The 19,999-nt window shown below is 36.1% G+C and overlaps 5 protein-coding genes across 5 annotated transcripts; 2 read left to right on the forward strand and 3 right to left on the reverse strand.

Annotated features, from left to right (window-relative positions):
* Positions 1–1,952: 1,952 nt before the first annotated feature.
* SAPINGB_P000091 (uncharacterized protein) lies at positions 1,953–2,633 on the reverse strand (the record flags this gene model as incomplete). The annotated part of the gene is made up of 1 exon (XM_031994815.1): positions 1,953–2,633. One exon carries the CDS (start codon positions 2,631–2,633, stop codon positions 1,953–1,955), a length of 681 nt encoding a protein of 226 aa, XP_031850706.1.
* Positions 2,634–5,711: 3,078 nt separating this feature from the next.
* SAPINGB_P000092 (uncharacterized protein) lies at positions 5,712–8,709 on the forward strand (the record flags this gene model as incomplete). Its single annotated transcript, XM_031994816.1, has 2 exons — positions 5,712–5,824; positions 5,910–8,709. 2 exons carry the CDS (start codon positions 5,712–5,714, stop codon positions 8,707–8,709), a joined length of 2,913 nt encoding a protein of 970 aa, XP_031850707.1.
* Positions 8,710–11,001: 2,292 nt separating this feature from the next.
* On the reverse strand, positions 11,002–12,232 carry SAPINGB_P000093 (uncharacterized protein; the record flags this gene model as incomplete). The annotated part of the gene is made up of 2 exons (XM_031994817.1): positions 11,002–11,882; positions 12,115–12,232. The coding sequence occupies 2 exons, from the start codon at positions 12,230–12,232 to the stop codon at positions 11,002–11,004; spliced, it is 999 nt and encodes a 332-aa protein (XP_031850708.1).
* Positions 12,233–13,471: 1,239 nt separating this feature from the next.
* SAPINGB_P000094 (uncharacterized protein) lies at positions 13,472–15,067 on the forward strand (the record flags this gene model as incomplete). Its single annotated transcript, XM_031994818.1, has 1 exon — positions 13,472–15,067. The coding sequence occupies one exon, from the start codon at positions 13,472–13,474 to the stop codon at positions 15,065–15,067; it is 1,596 nt and encodes a 531-aa protein (XP_031850709.1).
* A 197-nt stretch (positions 15,068–15,264) lies between these two features.
* Positions 15,265–18,981, reverse strand: SAPINGB_P000095 (uncharacterized protein; the record flags this gene model as incomplete). Its single annotated transcript, XM_031994819.1, has 1 exon — positions 15,265–18,981. One exon carries the CDS (start codon positions 18,979–18,981, stop codon positions 15,265–15,267), a length of 3,717 nt encoding a protein of 1,238 aa, XP_031850710.1.
* Between the last annotated feature and the right edge of the window lie 1,018 nt (positions 18,982–19,999).

The raw sequence follows: 19,999 nt of genomic DNA on the forward strand, positions 1-19,999 counted from the left end.
CTATAATCAATGGCATTACTGATAATAATAATAATAATAATAATAATAAAGATACCTAATAGTATCCCTAAAAAAATCCTTTCTATCTCGTATTTTAATAATCAATTCTTGAATGTATTGATCATACATTTGTTTAAAAAAAATAAAAATAAATAAAAAAAAAACCTTGAGGTAACATAGGCTGATGCTGCAAACACCTTAACGATGTTGGACAACAGCAGGTTGATATTAACAAGGCATTTTCTAGTATGCATAACAGTCATATCTAACTGACTGGTTGACTGACTGACTGGCTGGCTGGCTGTTTTCACCTCTCTCCTTGTTAGCAACTACAGCGGGATAAAAAAAAAAAAAAACTTTAAAGTTGACGATATCTGAAATAACCTTTATTTAATGCTGCTACTAAGGTTTTTTGAAAAATATATATATATATATATTATTGAGTTCTAACCAGGCCTTTTTTTTTGTTTTTAAGAAAGAAAAAAAGAAAAAAATTTAATTTTGTTATGTTTCTAAAATTGGCTTGGCTGGGGTACATGTTTTGCGATCTGTTAATATTGGAAATCAAAACATTTTGTAAGGAAACAAATAAACAAATTTAATGATCACAGTTTAAGGGTCTTTTAAAATTATATTCCCTCTTCCTTTTTTTTTTTTATTTTATTTTATTTTTTTTTTTTCTATTTTTTTTATTTTACTGATAATATATTTATCCATATGTTCCAGCAATTGGCTTTTCTCGGCTGATGAAAGTGGATCCTCAATAACACCGCGCAATTAGTAGTGAAGACATATATATATATATCTATATATATATATATATTCGGTTATTCTAATTTAATTAATTTCCATCATGGTTTCTCCGTCACGCGTGAGTGCAAAGATTGAGATTTTCATTTTTATTTAATTATAACATCTACTTTATAAACACATGTCCATAGGCATGGGTATTCCTAACATTCATATGTATGTGTAAGATTTATTTGTACCATTGACATGAGCCAGCCTTTTGGAGGTAAAGTACCCGGTTGCAAACCGCCTATCTTGAGCATCTACTTCTCTTTAAATTTCAATATCTTTCCCCATTGTAGAATTTAAAGAAAAAAAAAAAATAGATGGACTTTGTTATTTTATATTTATTTTATATTTATTAAATTTTATTAAAAAAATTTTTTTTTCTATCTTTTTCTTTGCAGCCACAAAAAAAAAAAATTATAATTATAATTAATTATAAAAGCTAAAGGTTTCAGAATATAATAATAAAACTATTAATAGGCAAAATTCTTTTTTAAGTCGTTTTATATGACAAAAAAAAAAAAAAAAAAAAAACAAAGTCGAAATTTATTAAAAATTAATTCAAAGTAGCCTTTTTTTTTTTTTTTTTTTTTTTTTTTTTTTTAAAATGCTTAAACTAAGTTATTATAATATATATATATATATATATTTCAATATATCAGAACAAGAAAAAAAAAAACCTTTGTATATAAACCAAGGACTTTCTTTGCGAAAGTTGAAAAGAAATTGTTTTTTTTAAAAAGCCTAAAAAATAAAGTCGTGACGTCGTTAAAATCTTGGTGAATACTATTAAGTAGTGAACCAATGTGTACAAAGTATTGTACCACAAGAATAGAATATGTGTGTGTATGTCGTGAGATAAGAAAAAAGATGGCTGCAAACTAGATGAAGCACAACTTTGATGGGATTAGTTACACATGGAGGGAATGGCTAGTGCTCAACAAAGCTCATGCCAGAAAAAAAAGGTTCTCCATTTACTTTTTTATGTGCACCAATTTGCAAATCCTTTTCTTATCAATAATGGTGTGTGATGAAGTTAAATGCTGAGGAATATAAAAAAGCTCAAAGATAGAAATTGCCAGTAAAAATAAACCAAAAAAAAGAAAAAAGAAAAAAAAAACATGCAGAGATCTGGTCTAATACCACACCCTATACTCTTAATGAGTCTTAATCATGGGATGTTCTAACGATGACATAAGTTGACTATCGTAAGAATCCAAGACATTAATGGTAGTGTTAGAGTACTTCTTAGGGGCAGAATCAAGAGACTTGGGAGGAGGGTAAGCATGATCAATGGTAAAACTAGAAGACTTAATTCGCTGGAAAGATTCGCTAGAATGGGGTGGCAGAGTCGTGCTCACCATATATTGAGGAGAATTTGTGGGTGAGCTGAGAGCCGAATACGAAGAGGTAGGCGAAGCAAGGTCTGGGGTATGAGAAAGAGATGGAACTGAATTGGGAGAAGTCATTGAAGAGGAAGTGGTAGTTTGACTTTCAAGATCATCATCTTGTTTGTATTTGCGAGAGGATGGGATAAAAGAGAAAGGACTGGCAAGTTTTTCATTGTCATAGTCAATGGTACCGTCGTACTTATCTTGTTGATTTTTGATGGCAATACGGAGATTTTGGAAAGACCACACCGAGAAGAGGTAGAGGGATTTGATGATGCAATATAATGCCAGAGCCCATGCGGAAATGATTAGAGCAGAGGAGAGAATATCCAAAGTTTGTGAGGTGTTGCCTGAGAGTCTGTTGAGGAAAGAGGGCATTTTTTCCTCTGGAGAATCAAAGAGATTATGTTGGTTGAGGAGGCCTTGGTCTGCAGGGTAGTACGACATTGTAATTTGTTTTGAAGAAAGATGAGAAAGGAGCGTATGAAAAGGAGATGATGTTTTTTAAATTATATATCAAAGTCGAAGGATTAAATTATTGATTAAATACCGAATGAAATAATAGAGAACAAAAAAAAAAGAGAGAAAGAGAGAGAGGAAATCAGAAATTCAAAAACCAGCATATAGACAAGGGAAGCTGGGCGGTATTTATACAAAACTCTGGTCAGGTAGCCAAGGTGATAAATCGAGATTATGGAGCTTTTCTACAGTACAAGATTTGCAGTGTATTAAAAAATAAAAAAAAAAATTATAATAAAAATAATAATATCACACTGCTATTTTTTTTTTTTTAATGGCCGGCTTTTTAAAGTTTTTTTTTTTTTTTTTTTTTTTTTTTTTTTGTTTGTAAGACTTTTTGAACTTAAAAAAAATACCAACCTCAAAAAAAAAAAAAAAAAAAAAAAAATATAAAATAAAATAAAAAAAAATCTCAGTGGTTAGAAAATTATTATAATAAAAAGCTAATATTAGATGCCTTCAACTACTACTACTCACATGCAAGTTACCTAAATGAATATGATGTCATTTCAGACGGCTTCACAAAAAAAAAAAAAAGAAAGAAAGAAAGAAAGAAAGAAAGGGGGAGATTTCTTCAATATTAACAAGAGTTTTTAAGCCGATGGAACATTGAAAAACAAAAAGATTCGTCTAATATTTTTTGTTAAATTAATAGATTAGATGATTGAAATGAAAAGAATTTATTAAACATAAAAAAAAAAAAAAAGAAGAAATAATACTGTTTGGATAGATTGTGTAATGAATCGTGGACATATATATGAAGATGAAGATTCTATTACAACCTTTTCTTCAAGATCTGCCAAATTCTTTTAAATGAAAACTTTGTAGAAATCACAATGAAAAAAAAAAAAAATCTATATTTAAAATGACATTCAAACGAAGGTTTGTTATAGACAACATGGAGGTTTATTAATTTTTTTTTTTTGTTAAAAAAAGTTATTTCTATATATAGTTTTTGTGATAGACCAATGTTAAAAAAAAAAACAAAAGAAGTAACATGGCCGTATCTATGCTTAACGGCCGTGCCCTGGACAGGTGGCCATCATCATCATCATCATCACCATCATAATCATAATCATCATAATCACCATCGCATTCAGAATTAAACATGTCAGAGTCTTTTAATTTATATTATAATAATTTTATTATAAAAACACAAATGATTTGCTTAAATAATTCCAATTTGATTTCAATCTTTCAATTGGATCAAAATTGCTTATTATCAGTTGTTATTTTTAGGATGGATCGTAATATATTCATTTTGTTTCTAAAAAAAAAAAAAAAAAAAAAAAAAAAAAATATTTTAAAATTTAAAATCCACCCAAATTTATTTTTATTCTCGCCAAAATAAAAATAAATTTATTTCTTAGCATCAACAACTATATATATATATATTTAAGTACATGAACGCTTTAAAGTCACTAGTACCTCGATAACACGGGTGACCAACACTTTATTATGATATCAGGTTATAGTAAACAGGGCTGGTCAAATTGTTACCTTCAAACCCAGCCCACAAAACCTAAGATATCTTTGCAACACTCCTCGATAGAATAATAAAAAAAAAAATAAACACTCCAAATCAATCTTCATCCCTCTCAATTTATTGTTTTCATGATACAACCGTTTTATTTTAAAATATCATCTTTTTAGAATACCAAGACATCATAACTCGATTTATAAGCTGAATATTTCCCACATCTAATTGGACAGTCTTATTATTAATTTATCATTTATTCATTTATTTTCTTGTAAATCTTCTTTGCATGAATTTTTCATCCAAATCTTATAATTATTTTTTTTTTCTTCCCGAATTCTTTTCCTTTTTCTTTTTATTTAGATTTTTTCCCCTTTTGTATTTTTTTTTCTTCTTACATTTTTCAAAATTGTTCGGGACAAGAAAATGTCAATAACAACAACTTTTTTTTTTTTTTTTTTTTTTTGTTTCTAAAGTATCATTTCTTCTCTGGTTATTCTCATATCCCCCAAACAAGGAAATTAGCCATCTTCAGGGGAAGATAAAATACAAGAATATCTTATCAATTTATAAATCAAGATTGAAAAAAAAAAAAAAGTTTAATTGAGTTTATTTACTTATTCAAATTCCTCAGTTTTATACGTAATGCTTGAGGACAATAACAAGCGAGGCCCACTCGGTATGCTTAACCGAAGTAAAGCCTTAAAGTAATTTTTTTTTTCTTAAATTCCATTGAATGGGCGTTTATTGATCTTGTGTTGGGTGTCATTGTTGTTAATGAATTCCAATATTTCTAATCACCTCCCTCAACTTGATACAAAATTTCATTTTATGGAACTTTTCTGACACTTTTGAATATGCCCGTCCCTTTTTTTTTTTTTTTTTTTCTTTTTCTTTTTTTTTCTTCCCCCCCCCCCCCCCTGAGGAAGTTTAATTGAAATCGTCCATGAATGTTTGAAAAAAGATTTAGTAATCATAGCTATATTATGACTAATTCCTTATAATTTAATCCACGTGATCATGACAATTAATGTTTTTTTTTTCCCTAGCTGTATGTGTCATACTCACCTAATTCATCATAACAGCAATCAATCAATCATAATTATTCTTCCATATCCACAAGCTGATCATGAAATCCTACCACAAATAGCATATTAAAACACTGATATAGACTTTTTTTTTTACGTTTAATTATTGCTAGATTTCTCTTTTCATTTTTTTTTTCCTGGCGTTTTTTGAACTGTTTAAAACTACCAAATACAAAACTGTTTTTCAGCCTTAGGTCTCATACTACTACATACTACTACCATCATCATCACCATTACCACCCATCTTACTCGGACTCCGGTAATGCAAAAATAAATCGGGCATCAATCAACAGCTTATTAATTGATTTACTATTCTCATTTTCTTTCCTTTTTTTTTTTTTTTTTTTTTTTTTTTAAAAAAAAAATTTCATTTCCTTATAATCATCATCCATCTGCCAGTCGTTTCATTTGTAAATAAAATTTCTTTAAAAGGCAAATGAAATGATCCCAGTCGCTCATGCAAGCAGCAAAGAACGATCCCTACGAGAATGGCTTCTCAAGGCTGACCTTCCACAGGTCACTATTAGATCAATCATAGCTGGTCTTCTCATTGGGTATGCAGTTTAATACATATATTTCATTCTACAAAAAACAATAAAAAAAAAACCCAAAACACATTATTAACTCGGTACTCCCCAGATCCATTGTCCTTTTTTCAAACTTTCAGTTTGGTCTACAAACCGGTTGGGTATCCATGATGTCTCTTCCATCATCACTTTTGGCTTTTGCACTGTTTAGAACTCTCCAACATAGCTACTCAGCAACAAATAACTCAGACAGACCTAGGTTTTTGGCCTTTCTCGATACCCCCTTCACTGACGTCGAAAACGTGTTTGTTCAAAGTTTAGCCGTGGCCGTGGGAACTGGACCCTTGGCTTTTGGCTTTGTCGGTGTCATACCTGCAATTGAAAAATTCTTAACCCCAGAAGAAGCAGGGCTCTCACCATCCTCCAGTAATGATCCTCCCATCTTTTCGTTATTTACTCGGAGATCTGAACAAACAGGCGATTCACCAATCTCTTTTTCGTTAATTCAACTAATTATGTGGTCATCTGCTCTTGCCTTTTTTGGTGTTTTTTTCGGCGTCTTGCTTCGCAAACAAATCATTGTCAAAGAAAAGCTCCGATTCCCATCTGGCAGTGCAACAGCAACCATGATTGCAGTTCTTCATCAAAATGAAATCTCAGATATTCATGACGATTATGTTTCTCCAAACCAATATTCTTTAGAAGACGACTATAATTACGATGACGACGACAACGACCCAGTTACCCAAGATCCAGGCTATGATTCAATGTCTAATATTGATACCGACAGTGAGGATCCCAATCAGGAAATTATGAGACCTTCAGATACTTCACGCTTAGAACACTTGTCTAAAAAAATTTATTCTGAAAATATCCGTATTTTGCTTTTCTCTTTTGCTGTTTCTGCTTCATACTCACTATTTTCTTACTTTTTCCCTATCTTAAGAAACATTCCACTTTTTGGTAAAAACTTGGCGAAAAACTACCTCTGGACTTTCCAGCCATCTCCTGCATATGTCGGACAGGGTATCATTATGGGGCTGCCAACAGTCTCTGCAATGCTATTTGGAGCAATTCTTGGATGGGCCATCTTGGGACCCATGGCTCAGCGCAATGGATGGGCTACAGGCCCAGTTGATGATTGGAAAACTGGAGCACAAGGTTGGATCTTATGGGTTTCACTTGCAATAATGGTTGCAGATACAGTGGTTTCATTTTTAACCATAACTGGAATTTCACTTCAAAAAGCAGTCTTTCGGAATAATAGCAACAGTAATACTGCTACAACCACCCAAAACTCAGAAGGAACAAGATTAAAACTTAAAAATGTGTTTAATATTATCGATCGGTTTATCAAGGCAAAGGGGAGTTTAAGTTTTACTTCATCTGAAAGCCAGCAGCAGCAGCAGCAGCAACAGCAACAGCATAACGGCTACACCACATTGAACACTGAAGCGGATTCTTTTGATTCATCTAAAAGTTTAAACGAAGACACAGACTCGGAACCAGATGCTGAACCAAGGCACATTGTTGGAATTTCGTTTGCTGTATTGGGCTTAGTTCTGTCTTGTCTTTATTGTGTCGTTGCTTTAAAACTGACCTTTTTACTGCCAACTCGAGAAACATTGACGCTTCCATCTTTTCATTTTCAAATGCCTGTAATACCTGTGATTGCTGCGGTGCTTCTGGCGCTTCTCCTTGCCATTCTGGGTGTCAGGGCTTTGGGCGAAACTGATTTGAATCCAGTATCTGGAATTGGCAAAATCTCTCAACTTATCTTTGCAGTGCTTGTCCCACCCAAGACTCATCCTGCAGCTGTTTTGATTAACTTGGTTGCTGGCGGTGTAACAGAGGCTGGTGCTCAACAAGCTGGAGATTTGATGCAGGACCTTAAAACTGGTCATCTCATTGGAGCTTCCCCCAGAGCTCAGTTTATTGCTCAAGTTATTGGGTCTATTTGGTCTGTAATTTTGTCTGCTATCGTTTACAGACTTTATGATACTGTCTACAAAATTCCTGGTGACACATTTAGAATTCCTACTGCAGTTGTATGGATTGACTGTGCAAGACTTGTCACCGGGAAAGGGCTTCCGCCTAAAGTAAGTCGCTACGCTTGGGGATTTGGTCTTGTTTTTGCTTTTTTGGCTATGATTAAAACCATAGCCCCTACACTTGTATCTCGCTACAACAAAAACACTTCTGAAAGTGAACCCGAGATAACTGAAACACCTTCAGCTAGAGCCAAGGGTAAAGGTATTACAAGACACTTTTCTAATAATAGTTCATTGCTAGGGACTACTACGGACTTTTCAAGTTCTAACATAAACAATGAAGACTCATTGGATATTACAATAACAGATGCTGGAACTTCTACATCTCATGAGCCTTCTTCATTCAATGTACAAGTTCCACCTGAAGATTTAGTAGACGAATACGTAGACACTGCCACTACTGCCGAAATACCTTCCTCTTCTTCCGGACATCAAACTTTAAATACCATAAATAACAACTTGGTGATGCCTTTGGGGGGTGATGTACTAATGTCAGCATCAGCTTCGCGGTGGTCTTCTTCTGTTGGCGAGCCGCTTGGAGCTCTTCTACTGGACTCGACCAAAACGGCATGGGCGTTTTTCATACGTATTGCCTCGCACTGCATTTTCCAGGCTGCTGTCCATGCAAGATTCATTCCATCTGGAGTGGCGGTAGGCATTGGAATTTATAACACCCCATCTTTTACTCTTGCCCGTTTTTTGGGCGGACTTTTTGCTGCATATTGGGTTCGACTAAAAAATAACAGTGATAATGATGCGACCTTGAAGCTTGTGGTTCTTTCGTCCGGACTGGTATTGGGTGAGGGCGTCTTTAGCATTATTTCTTTGATTATGACGAGTATTGGAGTTCCTCATTTTTAACTATAGAAAAAAAAAACGCTTGTATAATATATTTTGAAATACTTTAAATTGAATTTAACATTTCTGTAATGGAGAATAAAGCCCACAGAGACCATTGGAATCAAGATGGTTGTATGATTTCTCTTAAATGAAAATGACTAAAAAACTGAATCAAAAAGGGATGTGGGTCTTTGAGCACAAGTATCAAATCAATTTATTTAAGGAGAGTGTAATACTAATTACGGAAGGGTCTGAAATGTGCTTATTTTTTAAATCTCATCTCTACAAAAAACAAAGTTAACGGAAAAATATTATTTTAAAAAAATAATAAAACAAAAAAAAAAAAAAACTTTCCATTACAAGACACTTTGAGATGGAAATTATACGAAAATATAAATAATTTTTTTTTTTAATATCGTTTCAAAGATGTGAAACTGGAACTCTTAATCACCATTTACCTAATTTGATGTTGGGTATAAAAATCTTAAAAAAAAAGCGATATTTATCTAAACTTATAAGTTTAGTGTCTAAGCATCAAATAAATCCACAGATATAGAATGAACTCTAAGCAACCAAACTGTAAATTAACTATTCAAAGATCTTTTTTTCCCCCCATTAAATTTGTTATTTTGAAGCCAATATACTTTTTCTTTAGAAATGGTTTGTCCAATTGGCACAAATTTATTTATTTTTTTTATAATTTTAAAGTTTTTTTTTAGGCTTGTAAAGGGGTTTAACAGTCGTAATGAGAGTGTAAATGATATTTAGATTAGGAGAAAATTTATAAAATTACTTTACATTGAATTGTAGAAAAAGTGTAAATAATTTGTTTATCTTTTATTACTTCTAATTTTGGCAGAAAAAATGAAATGAATATCAAGTCCTTAAACATAAAAGGAATTGTGTTTTTAAAAGCTAAATTCAAACAGATGAGTTTTAAATAATAAAGAAAGGCTCTTTTAACAATATTTATGGAAAAATCAATGTTACAATTATCCTGAAAACTTTTTTCCCTCAGGTTCGCTAAAAAAAAAATAGGATAAACTCTGTGCAGATCTAACGTTTTTTTAAAAAAAAATTGACCGATCGCAAGTTTGGAAAGTTTTAAAGTATAAGAATAAAAAAAAATATTGAACTTTTAGGTAATTATCTAAGAATCAATGAAATTGATAGATATATTTTTACTTTAAAATTTCAATTTTCTTCTAAAAATGTGCATCAGATTATTTCATAATCAATAGTCAAAACTATTGAATTAACACTTATCAACATATTTCTTCCCCATTCTTTTACCTTAGATAAAAAAACCAAAAAAAAAAAAGAAAGAAAGAGAAAAAAAAACTTTATTAAAATTTTTTTCAATAACAATGATTCGTACTGTATGCCGAGCTTTTTCTTGAGAGATGAGAACATTCCATCTTTGGTTAAACTTGTTTTAAACAGTATAAGCTATATTGTGGATATCATATCAAAGGAATCATTCTGATTGAAAATAGAGGCTGCTTAATTATATAAGAAAAGTGTGAATATGAAGCGATTACAAAGGAGAAATAAAAAACACGATTTATGAGTTGAATTCAATGTTTCTTTATCAAGAATGAAGGGATTCAATAATTTGAATCATCTTCAATTTCATTTCTTCGTTTGTGATTTGTGATTTGTCTGTTGTAACAGTAACAGTAACAGTAACATTTGTAATTGCATTGTATTTCTTAATGTAAATAAAAAAATAAATCTGTATAACAATATTTCGAAATTTCCACCCCACGATCGCCAGCTTATCTCTAACAAGCTTTTGCCAAAAAGAAAACTGGTTCTACATTTATTTTTGTTTTCATTCCAATAAAAATTACAAGATAAACACTCTATTTTTAAACTTTGGATAATTTAAAGAAGCAATGGCGCTTTGCATTTCGCTAAGCTTTCAGAATTGACGATAATCTTTTGTTTTTAACGAAGCCATGTTTTTCTGAGCCTCTCTTTTAATCAAGAAAAAAATACCAAGCTTTCAGAATAAACTAAAAAATTTAAAACGACAGAAACTTTTTTTTAAGATTATATATATACAAATGCTTTTTTTTTTATATTTTATTTTTATTTTTTTTTCAGATACCAAATTGGAACTGCCTCCAGCCTATCACATACAGTTAATCATTTCAATCACTCATTTTAGCATTAAACGAGAAAGAAACAATAACAAATATCATTTGATAACTGGACAACGAAAATGGAACCAAAAAGGTCACTGAAGTAAACAAGTGGGTTATGTATCATATTGCATGAAAGTGCACAGCAGGTGAAACAGCTGGAGATTTACTTACTTCTAGTGTTTGATCTGATTTCCCGGTCCAGTCTACTATCGACCCGCGATAAGAAGTCCTGCTTTTGAAGATATCCGTCCTTGTTGTGGAGAGTTAATTCATCTTTAAGTCCAGCATTGTCAACATACCCCAACCAATCCATTTTGCTTTTTTCGAGGGTATTCAGTTTCTTTGGGCGAAGACTATTGAGCTCATCTAACAGCGAGCCTTGCTTTCTCTTGACAGGCCCCCGTCTCTTAGATACACTGCTCTTTCTTCTACCTTGAGCTGAGAGAGTCAAAGAGTTGTCTTCATCCACAAAAGGCTTTTTAGCATTGTTATGTTCTTGTTGCTTGAGGTAAGCGATAGCTTCAGCCGAAGATTTGTGAACACGGACATCTTCTTGTGTGACTTTTCCAGCAAAACTGTATACACGCTTAATAACAATGTACTCATCAGAAAGACCAGAAGAGGAAGTGTTACTAGTGACGGTGGCTGTTGTAAGTGTCGAAGTACCTGTTGTTAGTTTGTAAGAAGAATCATTAGTCAACGGCGCATCTGGAGATACTGATTTAGCTGGAGTCGAACTTCTTCGACTCGCAGGTGCGCTTTGGGTCTCACTTTTGAGCGATTCCCATACTGAGTTTACGTCAAAGTCAGAGTTGACTTTAACAGCGTTTTCAAACTCTTTTTGCTTGAGCTTTTCGGCTTCTCGTTGGGCCCGAGTCTTGATCAGGCCTTCACCTTGAATACTATTGTACTTTTCATAGTCGACGGTTTCAGATGGGACTGGAGCAGCTGTTGATTGCTTATTAACCGCCTTTTTAGTATTTTTATTATTTTCTTTGGGGGTTTCTTCATCGCTGCTGTCGTCCGTCTCACTTTCATAGTTTGCTAAATTTTTAAGAGTTAGTAAGTTTAATTAATCATTTAAAGACAAGGCATTATTTCCCTCCTTTCTTCAGTCTTTTATTACGGTATATACAAGCCAACACGGGAATAGACAAGCATCAAAGCACGCGCCACCTATGCTGAATGAATTAGATATGATCATAAATGGCTGTTTTAGCCAGAGTGATGAGAAGAGAAGGAATTTTTTTTTTTTTAAGAAAAGCAAGGATCATACCTTCATTATCATCTTTATAGTCTTCATCTTCGCTTTCTCTGTAGTTATCGTCATCGAGTTGCTGCTGGTCGATATCGGCGGGTTTAGTTGAGACTTTGTTATCCATATCCATCGACATTTTTGAGAGTCACGAGAGTGGTTTTTTAAAGTTGCTTTTTGAAACGACGGCTGAAAGTGGAAAAAATAGAACCAACAAAATAATAATATTAAAAAAAAAAAAAAAAAAAAAAAAGAAGCGCCACCCAAGGGTAATTTTACACAAACAAAATAAACAGCTAGGCTAAAGAAAATAAATATTCACAGGAACCACACCAAGAGGTATTTATATATATATATATTGTCTGTCTCTATATGTTTTTCTAATAACAAATGCTTTTGAATGTTTTGCTTTTACAAAAAGACGACGGCGGGTGGCTGGTATTTTTTTTATTTATATATATATAAAAAATATATACTTTTTTTTTTTTTTTTTTTTAAATTTTTATAAAGCTGTTGATGGTGTTGCTGATTAAAAATGTTGTTGCGCAAAAATAAATAAAAAAAAAAAAAAAGGAGAAAAAGAACAGCACAGGGGGAGGCGGCGTTTTCCATGTCAAATAAGCTAATCACGTTACAATAAAAAGGAGGTAGGAATGGAATTAGATACAACCCTAACCCAGTATGTAATACAATTTTTTTTGGTCACTGCCACCACTTGTAATAGATTTTGCTACTTACTTCTAAAGTTGCCAACATCGCGAACAAGGGTCTTTTTTTCATATTTATATATATATATATATTTTTTTTTTCACACGCCAATTATATCAAAAAATCTATCAAAGCTACACTTTGTTTGGCTATCCTTTCTTCCATCCATTGTAAGTCATTTATTAATTTTTATTTTCTACCTTATTTATTTCAGATTTAAACTGTTTCGGGATTCTATTGGTCATAATTCTCTGTCATTATCACTGTCATTACTATAATGTCTCATATGAATAATATATATTTTACACAAGGATTCTTGCTTGTTATGATCTGACATTTGCATCACCAATTTCTAATTGCATATCCTGTCTGATAATTCTTTTCACTTGTTATTCTTCTTTAAACTGACCTTACTCATTTCAAAGCTTTTCAGGAATCTTATTCTTCATTTTCTGGTGAAAAAAAAAAGAAATATTTAAACTCCACACCATAAACAAACCACCATACACCTCTCTCACATTTGTTGGTTGAATTTGATAGTGTCACCATTTATTTTACTCTAATTTTTTTTTCTTTTTGTCCATTATTTATTTATTTTTTTCTTTAAAAAGAAATTGACCATTGGATCTATTTGGTCAACTAAAGGTAATAATAGTTTCATATATTAACAATGTCGAAGCGAAGGAACTCTGACTCTGAAGAACCCGACTTCAAAAGACCAGCAGTTGAGATTAAACACGAAGATCATGATGTGATTGAAATTGATGCCAATGATAAGCCTACCAACTCCACAGGTACTGCGGATCAATCCACAGTATCTGGCCAACAACCGTCGTCAGAGAGCCAAGCTACTTTGGCAAGTAATGAGCAGCCTCAGTCACAGACTACCTCAACATCGTCATCAGCTACTACAAATACAACGGCAGCGACTAGTGATAGTGATCATACTTCATCGACTTCAGAAGCTCGACCTACTAGTCGCTTGAATGAGGAAGTGGAAGCCTCATCTCCAATTCATTTGCGACTTTTGGTTAGCTCCAAGGAAGCCGTCTTTATTATTGGTCAACACGGAAACACCATTTCCAAAATTCGTGAAGAATCTGGTGTTGAGCTTAAGGTCAGCGAACACTTTCAAGGAATCAAGGAGCGTGTTGTCAACATTAAAGGTTCTTGTGAACATGTATCCAAAGCGGCTGCGTTAATTACTAGATGCCTCAATGACGAGCCCTTTGACCAGGCTTCAACCTCTGATGCAAAGGTTTTTACCCTCAAAGTTTTGATTCCTCAGGCTCTTATGGGTGCTATCATTGGTAAAGGAGGAAGCCGATTCCGCGAAATTGAAAGCGTTTCTGCAGCTAAACTCAAGAGCAGAGAGCAGCTGATGCCTTACTCAACTGACAAAATTCTTCAAATTCAAGGAGTGGCCGATGCCATCCACATTGCCGTATACTACGTGTCTACCACTTGTGTTGCGCACCATGAGTACCTCCGCAATAACAGACCTATTTTTTACAATCCCAAGTATGCATTTCAGCAGAAGCAGCGACACCGCCAAAACTACTATGGCTCCACACCACCCAATATGATGTCTCAGGGAGGGTTCACCAACCAGTACCTTCAGGCAACTCCTGGTAGTTACGGCATGGACCAGCGTGGTGCTCCGACAGCAACCTACTACGGGTATCCCACACAAGGTCTTCAGGCATACAATCCTGCTGCAGCTGCAGTTGCAGCAGCAGCAGCTGGACCATCCCGGTACGCTGCGCCGCGACCCTATACCAGTGGACCACCTTCAATGGGAGCAGCAATGAATGCGGCTGCTGCTGCATTTGGAAGACCTGGCGGCAATATCACGAACCAGAATCTGCGGAACGCGCAGCTTGTTGCGCAGGGTGCTGAGCGAGGGAAGGAGTTGAAACAAGATGTGCAGATCCCTAATGCGTATGTGGGATCAGTGATTGGAAAAGGCGGTATGACGATTAATCACATGCGTCAATTCTCGCGGGCCAATATTAAGGTGAATGACCCGATACCCAATAGCAATGAGCGCACAGTAACAGTTGTTGGTTTGCCCGAGGCTAATGAGATGGCCATTAGCATGATTAACAATGTTATTGAGAGCGAGAAGCAGAAGAATAGAACCCGCCAGTTTAACAAGAATGGCAATGACAGTAATGGCACAAATGGTTCGACAGGAAGTGGTCTTGGAGATGTGAGTGATATTAATGTTGATGGGTCTTCTGAACCCGTGCAGAATGCTTCTTAAGCAAGATCAAGGTGAAAAGGAAAGTTCCTTTTCTTGAAAAAAAAAAAAACGAAAAAAAGAAATTTAATATAGTGATACGAAAAATTACCCATGTATATAACCTGCTATTATTTTATATACTTTTTTAATTAATTAAAAAATACTCTATAAGCTATTACAATTTTTTTTAATACCAAGATAAATAATATATGTACACTCTATTTCTTTTTAGAACCGGTTTTGTTCTTGGGTTGTTTTTGTTGCTTGGGTGCCTTTTGAGACTTGGGCTCTTTTTTGTTGCTATTGCCATTGACACTAGCATCGACAGAGGCAGCAGCAATAGCAGTAGCAGCAGCAGCAGCGCCAAACTTTTGTTGTCTAAATGAATAGGCCCAGTTCAAAAAGTCATTAAACATGGCTGGGGCCAGCTTGTTTTGACGGTTCGAGAGCCAGTCGTGCATGGAGGCCATATAAACAGAAAGAACAGCTTGCAGACACGTAAAGTCTGCAATGAGCAGAGCCTTAGACAGGAAAACACTGCTTTGATTGCATGCCTGGGTCAGCGAAGCACGCTGCGACTTCCATGCAAGCGAGTGGATTTCTTGGATCCATTCGAGAAGATCGCTCGTAGCCACCTGGTAAACAGTGTCATCGTCGTCGTCACTTTCATCATCATCAGAAGTAGCAGCAGTTGACTTGGATTCTGTGGACTTGTTATCCTCATCATTGTCGGACTCATCGTCATCGTCATCGTCGTCGTGATCATGGTCTTCATCTTCATCTTCGTCAACATCCATTTCGTCATGTTTATGGCTGCCACAAGCATCTCCACAGTCTCCATTGCCACCACAGCATCCATCATCACCTCCCTCGATTTCAAACACAATATCTTTTTTGATACCTTCAGCAATCTCCGAGCCAATCTTGACTTTGCAGACATCCTTCTTAAGCAGTCCAACTGCCTTTTCGCCCAGAGTCTTGTCACGAGTAACCTTGATGAGGTTAAGCAAGGGCACAACCATAGTCAAGATGAGTGGAGAAGAGGGTTGCGCTTGGATGTACACAGAAAGCAAATCGAGGACACGAGTCTTGAATTGAACCATGTTATGACGAGCAGCCTTGGCCTCCTTTTTGCGTTGCGCACGCTTAGTGGGTCCACCGTGGTTAGAGTGTTCACTAAGGGCACGCTGACGTTCACGGAAAATGGCAGCCAGATGGCCATCCAGGGCCATCATCTGTTCATCATCCATCGATTCATCGTCATCATTATCGTCGTCGTCGTCGTCGTCATCATCGTCATTGTCGTTGTCATTTTCATCAACTTCGTCATCGGAATCCTTGCCATTCTTGGCCTCTCCATTTCCAGCAATACCAAGAGCTTCAGCCAACTTTCTGCGAGACTCTTCTTCAACTTGCTCAATCTTGTCGCGAACAGATTCTTGATTGTCTTCCTCGTCATCTTCGTTAGAAATCTTATTATCGCCAGATTCTTCTTTTTCTTTGTTATCATTTTCCTCTTCTTCCTCATCGTCATCCTCATCATCTTCTTCTTCTTCCTCGTCATCCTCCTCGTCATCTTCATCCATTTCATCCTCAAGTCCATCGAGATTCTCAAAAATACCACTTTGACCGTCAGTGCTCTCATCAACTACAAGAACATCGTAGAGTCTTTGAAGACTCTCTCTTGTAATTTGAGGAACAAAGGTCTTCCATACAGTCTCAGAGACCTTTCTGAGAACAGCAGATTCTCTAGAAATAAAACTGAGAAGAATCTCTGTCAGGACCAGACTGACATCAACCTCTTCATCCTCATCATCTTCGTCATCGCTATCGCTGTCACTATCACTGTCTTCCTTATTGTTGCTACTGGTGCTACCAGGCTTGCCCATGACAACCTCGTCAGTCTGAGATTGTCCTTGGATGGTATTGTAGCAAGCTTGAAGTTCTTCTAAAATACCGCCAGCCTCAGTGTCGCTGGTGTAAATTTGGAAAATGACGAGCGAAAAAAGTAGCTCGAAAGCCTCGAGTTGGGGACCATCAACATGGGGAGAAGATTGACGCTTGACTCTAATTTTTTCCAATGTCTGAAGGGCCTTAGTCTTATTTTTAATGAGCAGATCAGATTCTTCGAACTTGACAAGACTCTCAAGAGAGCTGTTGGATTCAAGCTTAACCATCTTGCTAAGAGTTCGGTAAGGCCAAGTGATGTTATCAGGGCGCTTGAGGTTGACAGTAAGGCCAATAATAGAAGAGACCTTTTCCTGGGTAAGAGTAATGGTTGCTGGTGAGAGCTCAGGAGAGGGAGCAGAAAAATTTGTTTCTTCAAGTGAATCTTCGTGCTTTCGCTTTTTAGATTTTTCTTTCTTTTCCGAGGACTGCTGAGCATCCTTAAAAAAGGCGAGACGGATCAGGGTATAAAGAAGATTATCAAGCCATTCCGTGGGGAGGGCTGTAAACTTTTGCAAGACAGGAGACTTGATGAGATGAATAAGTCTCTCCAATGCCCATTTTCTTCTAAGCTCAACGAGCTGAGAGTCTGAACCTTGACGAGCATCATCAGGGAATGGAGTGATGAATGCGTCAAGGTAGAATTTCGAAAGGACGGGAACATATTCTGGAGTGAGAGCCAAAGTTAAAAGCTCCTGGGTAGTTTTTGTTTTTGTAAGCATATCAAAGTTATGGGCAGCCTTTGACGCGTAGATTGCTTCTAAGAAAGCAGCAGCAAGAGCTGGAGATGCTTTAGATGCTGTGACAATGCCGGTAGCAAATGATTTGATTGCGCGCTGAAGAAGAGCAGCAGCAGATTTTTCAACTTTAGGAGTGGTGACTACACGAATGAGGTTTGGTGAGAAGATGGCCCCTGCAAGAGGAAGGGCAGAAGGCAGGGCTGTAGAAAAGACATCGAGGAAAACTTGGAAAATGTCGAGGCCGATGAGACGCTTTTGAGGGGTTGCTGCTTGTGAAAAGAAGACATTGTCGACTGCACTTTTCCAAAAGTCGTCAAAGGAAACGCGTTCGATTGAATCAGGGGTGGTATTTTTTGAAGAAGACTTTTTCGAAGATTTGTGTTTCTTTTGCTTTGATGATTCGGGAGAATGGATCAATGAAAGGTAAGCTAAGGCAATCTTTTCCCATACCATATTTGGCTTGGGAGGTTGCGTAACCTGCTTGGGTTGACCATAAGCGCCCTTTTTTTTGCTTTTCCATGCATTTTCCTTTGCAATGTCAACAGAAGCTGATTCTGGGATAGAAACAGCAAGGACTTTGGAAAGACTAGCAAAATTTCCCTTTGCAAGGGGATCACCAGAAGCCCAGCCGTCAGTTAAAGCACCAAACTGGACGCGCAGAGAATCTGGAATAGAGAGGTATATGGCAACGCCTTCTGGGGTGAATGAAGCCGATAGATCAGTGTGGACAGCTTCCAGAAGATACTTTGTAGCGTCTTCTTGTGAAAAGGCAGCAGCATCTGTGATACGGGCAGCCAACCGGCAGAGAGCAACATAAGCAGCCTCTTTAATAGCGGCATCTTCAGTTTTATCCTTTGCAAGACTCAGCAGTAGATCTGCGACAAGTTTAAAGTCTTCAATGGATGTGTGTTTGTATGCAAAGACTTTTGAATTAATCAAAGCTTGGGTGCCAAAGAGTGCGGCGTATCGGTTATCTGCGCCGGTTTTTGAAGCCGGAGGGAGCAACGCCAGGTATTCTGAGACTTTAATTTTTTTGTAACGCTCGTTGAGAAGTTCTGTAAGAGCCATGGAAGCACCCAGACGGGCAGCCTGGCGTGGTGACACGAGGGTCTGTGCAAGACGGTTGAGAGCTGCGTCCCAATCTGCTGGATCGTCGGCCTTGATGAGACGGTCAAGAAGCGCAACAGCAGCTTGTAAACGCTCGGGCTCGCTATTTCCGATAAGCTTGGCGTATAGATCCGGGGCCATTGTGTGGGATGGAAAGAGTGAGGTTGTTGGTGCTTGATTTGAAGATGGGGGAGGGTATATTTGGTATAGGTTGATTGAATATTTGGAGATTCTTCAGTGCAGATTTTGGTGGTTTTTAAAAAAATTTTTTTTCAGTTGGATCAATCACGTGGACTTAGTCAGAGATTACCAATATTTCTCTAGCCAATGGGGCTGTTGTTCCATCCAGCCTTTTTATGTGTGTGCTGTGAGCTGTGCAAAAGCGTTTCCACCCAAAATTCTCTCTCACCTCTTTTTTTTTCCCTCTTCTTTTTCCCCCCCTCCTGTTTTTACCACCACCACCAACCAACCAACCCTTTTCTACTATTCCAACCATAAAAAACACCTTGCCACAATGTCTGCTGCCAAAGTCTCGTACGTCCAGAATTTTTCTTTGGAACTGCTCTCATTGACCGGTTTCCGCAATTAATGGGGTGGTCTAATTCGAGTTTTTTTTTTTTTGATTTTCAAGACATAGAATAACCCTTAAAATACCCAATGTTCAACGGCTTCATCTTTTCTCCCCAGATATGCAAATTGTTTCCCTCTTTTGTCTTTGATATTTATATAACTCGACTGACCATCCTTTGTCAATTCCATTTCAAACTCTTTCTAACATTGTTATTTTTTTCTTCTTCATTCTATAGTTACAACCGTTACCTTGCCATTGCTGCCAGAACTGTCCGCAACGCCCTGAAGGAGGACAAGCGCATTGCTGCTGAGCGCCGCAACCTTTTCGAGACCCGCTCTGCCAAGTGGGAGAACGGCAAGCAGGAGGAGTACTCCCCTGTCAAGTTCCTCGAGACCAAATAAATGTCGAGCTCTTGTTTTGTTTTGGAATTTTAGAAAACTACCTTCATATGAAATGACTAATACTGTGCACTTTTGAAATCTTTTCCCTTTTTCCTTTTTCCTTTTCTTTTTTTATTATTAAAGATAATTTTGATTTAATTGTCTTTAATTTTATTCATTTTTTATTTGTTTCTTGAAATTTCTTTAA

This window comes from Magnusiomyces paraingens (genome assembly GCF_902498895.1).
Source record: "Magnusiomyces paraingens strain CBS 517.90 genome assembly, contig: contig1, whole genome shotgun sequence".
In the NCBI taxonomy this organism is placed as follows: Eukaryota; Fungi; Ascomycota; class Dipodascomycetes; order Dipodascales; family Dipodascaceae; genus Magnusiomyces; species Magnusiomyces paraingens.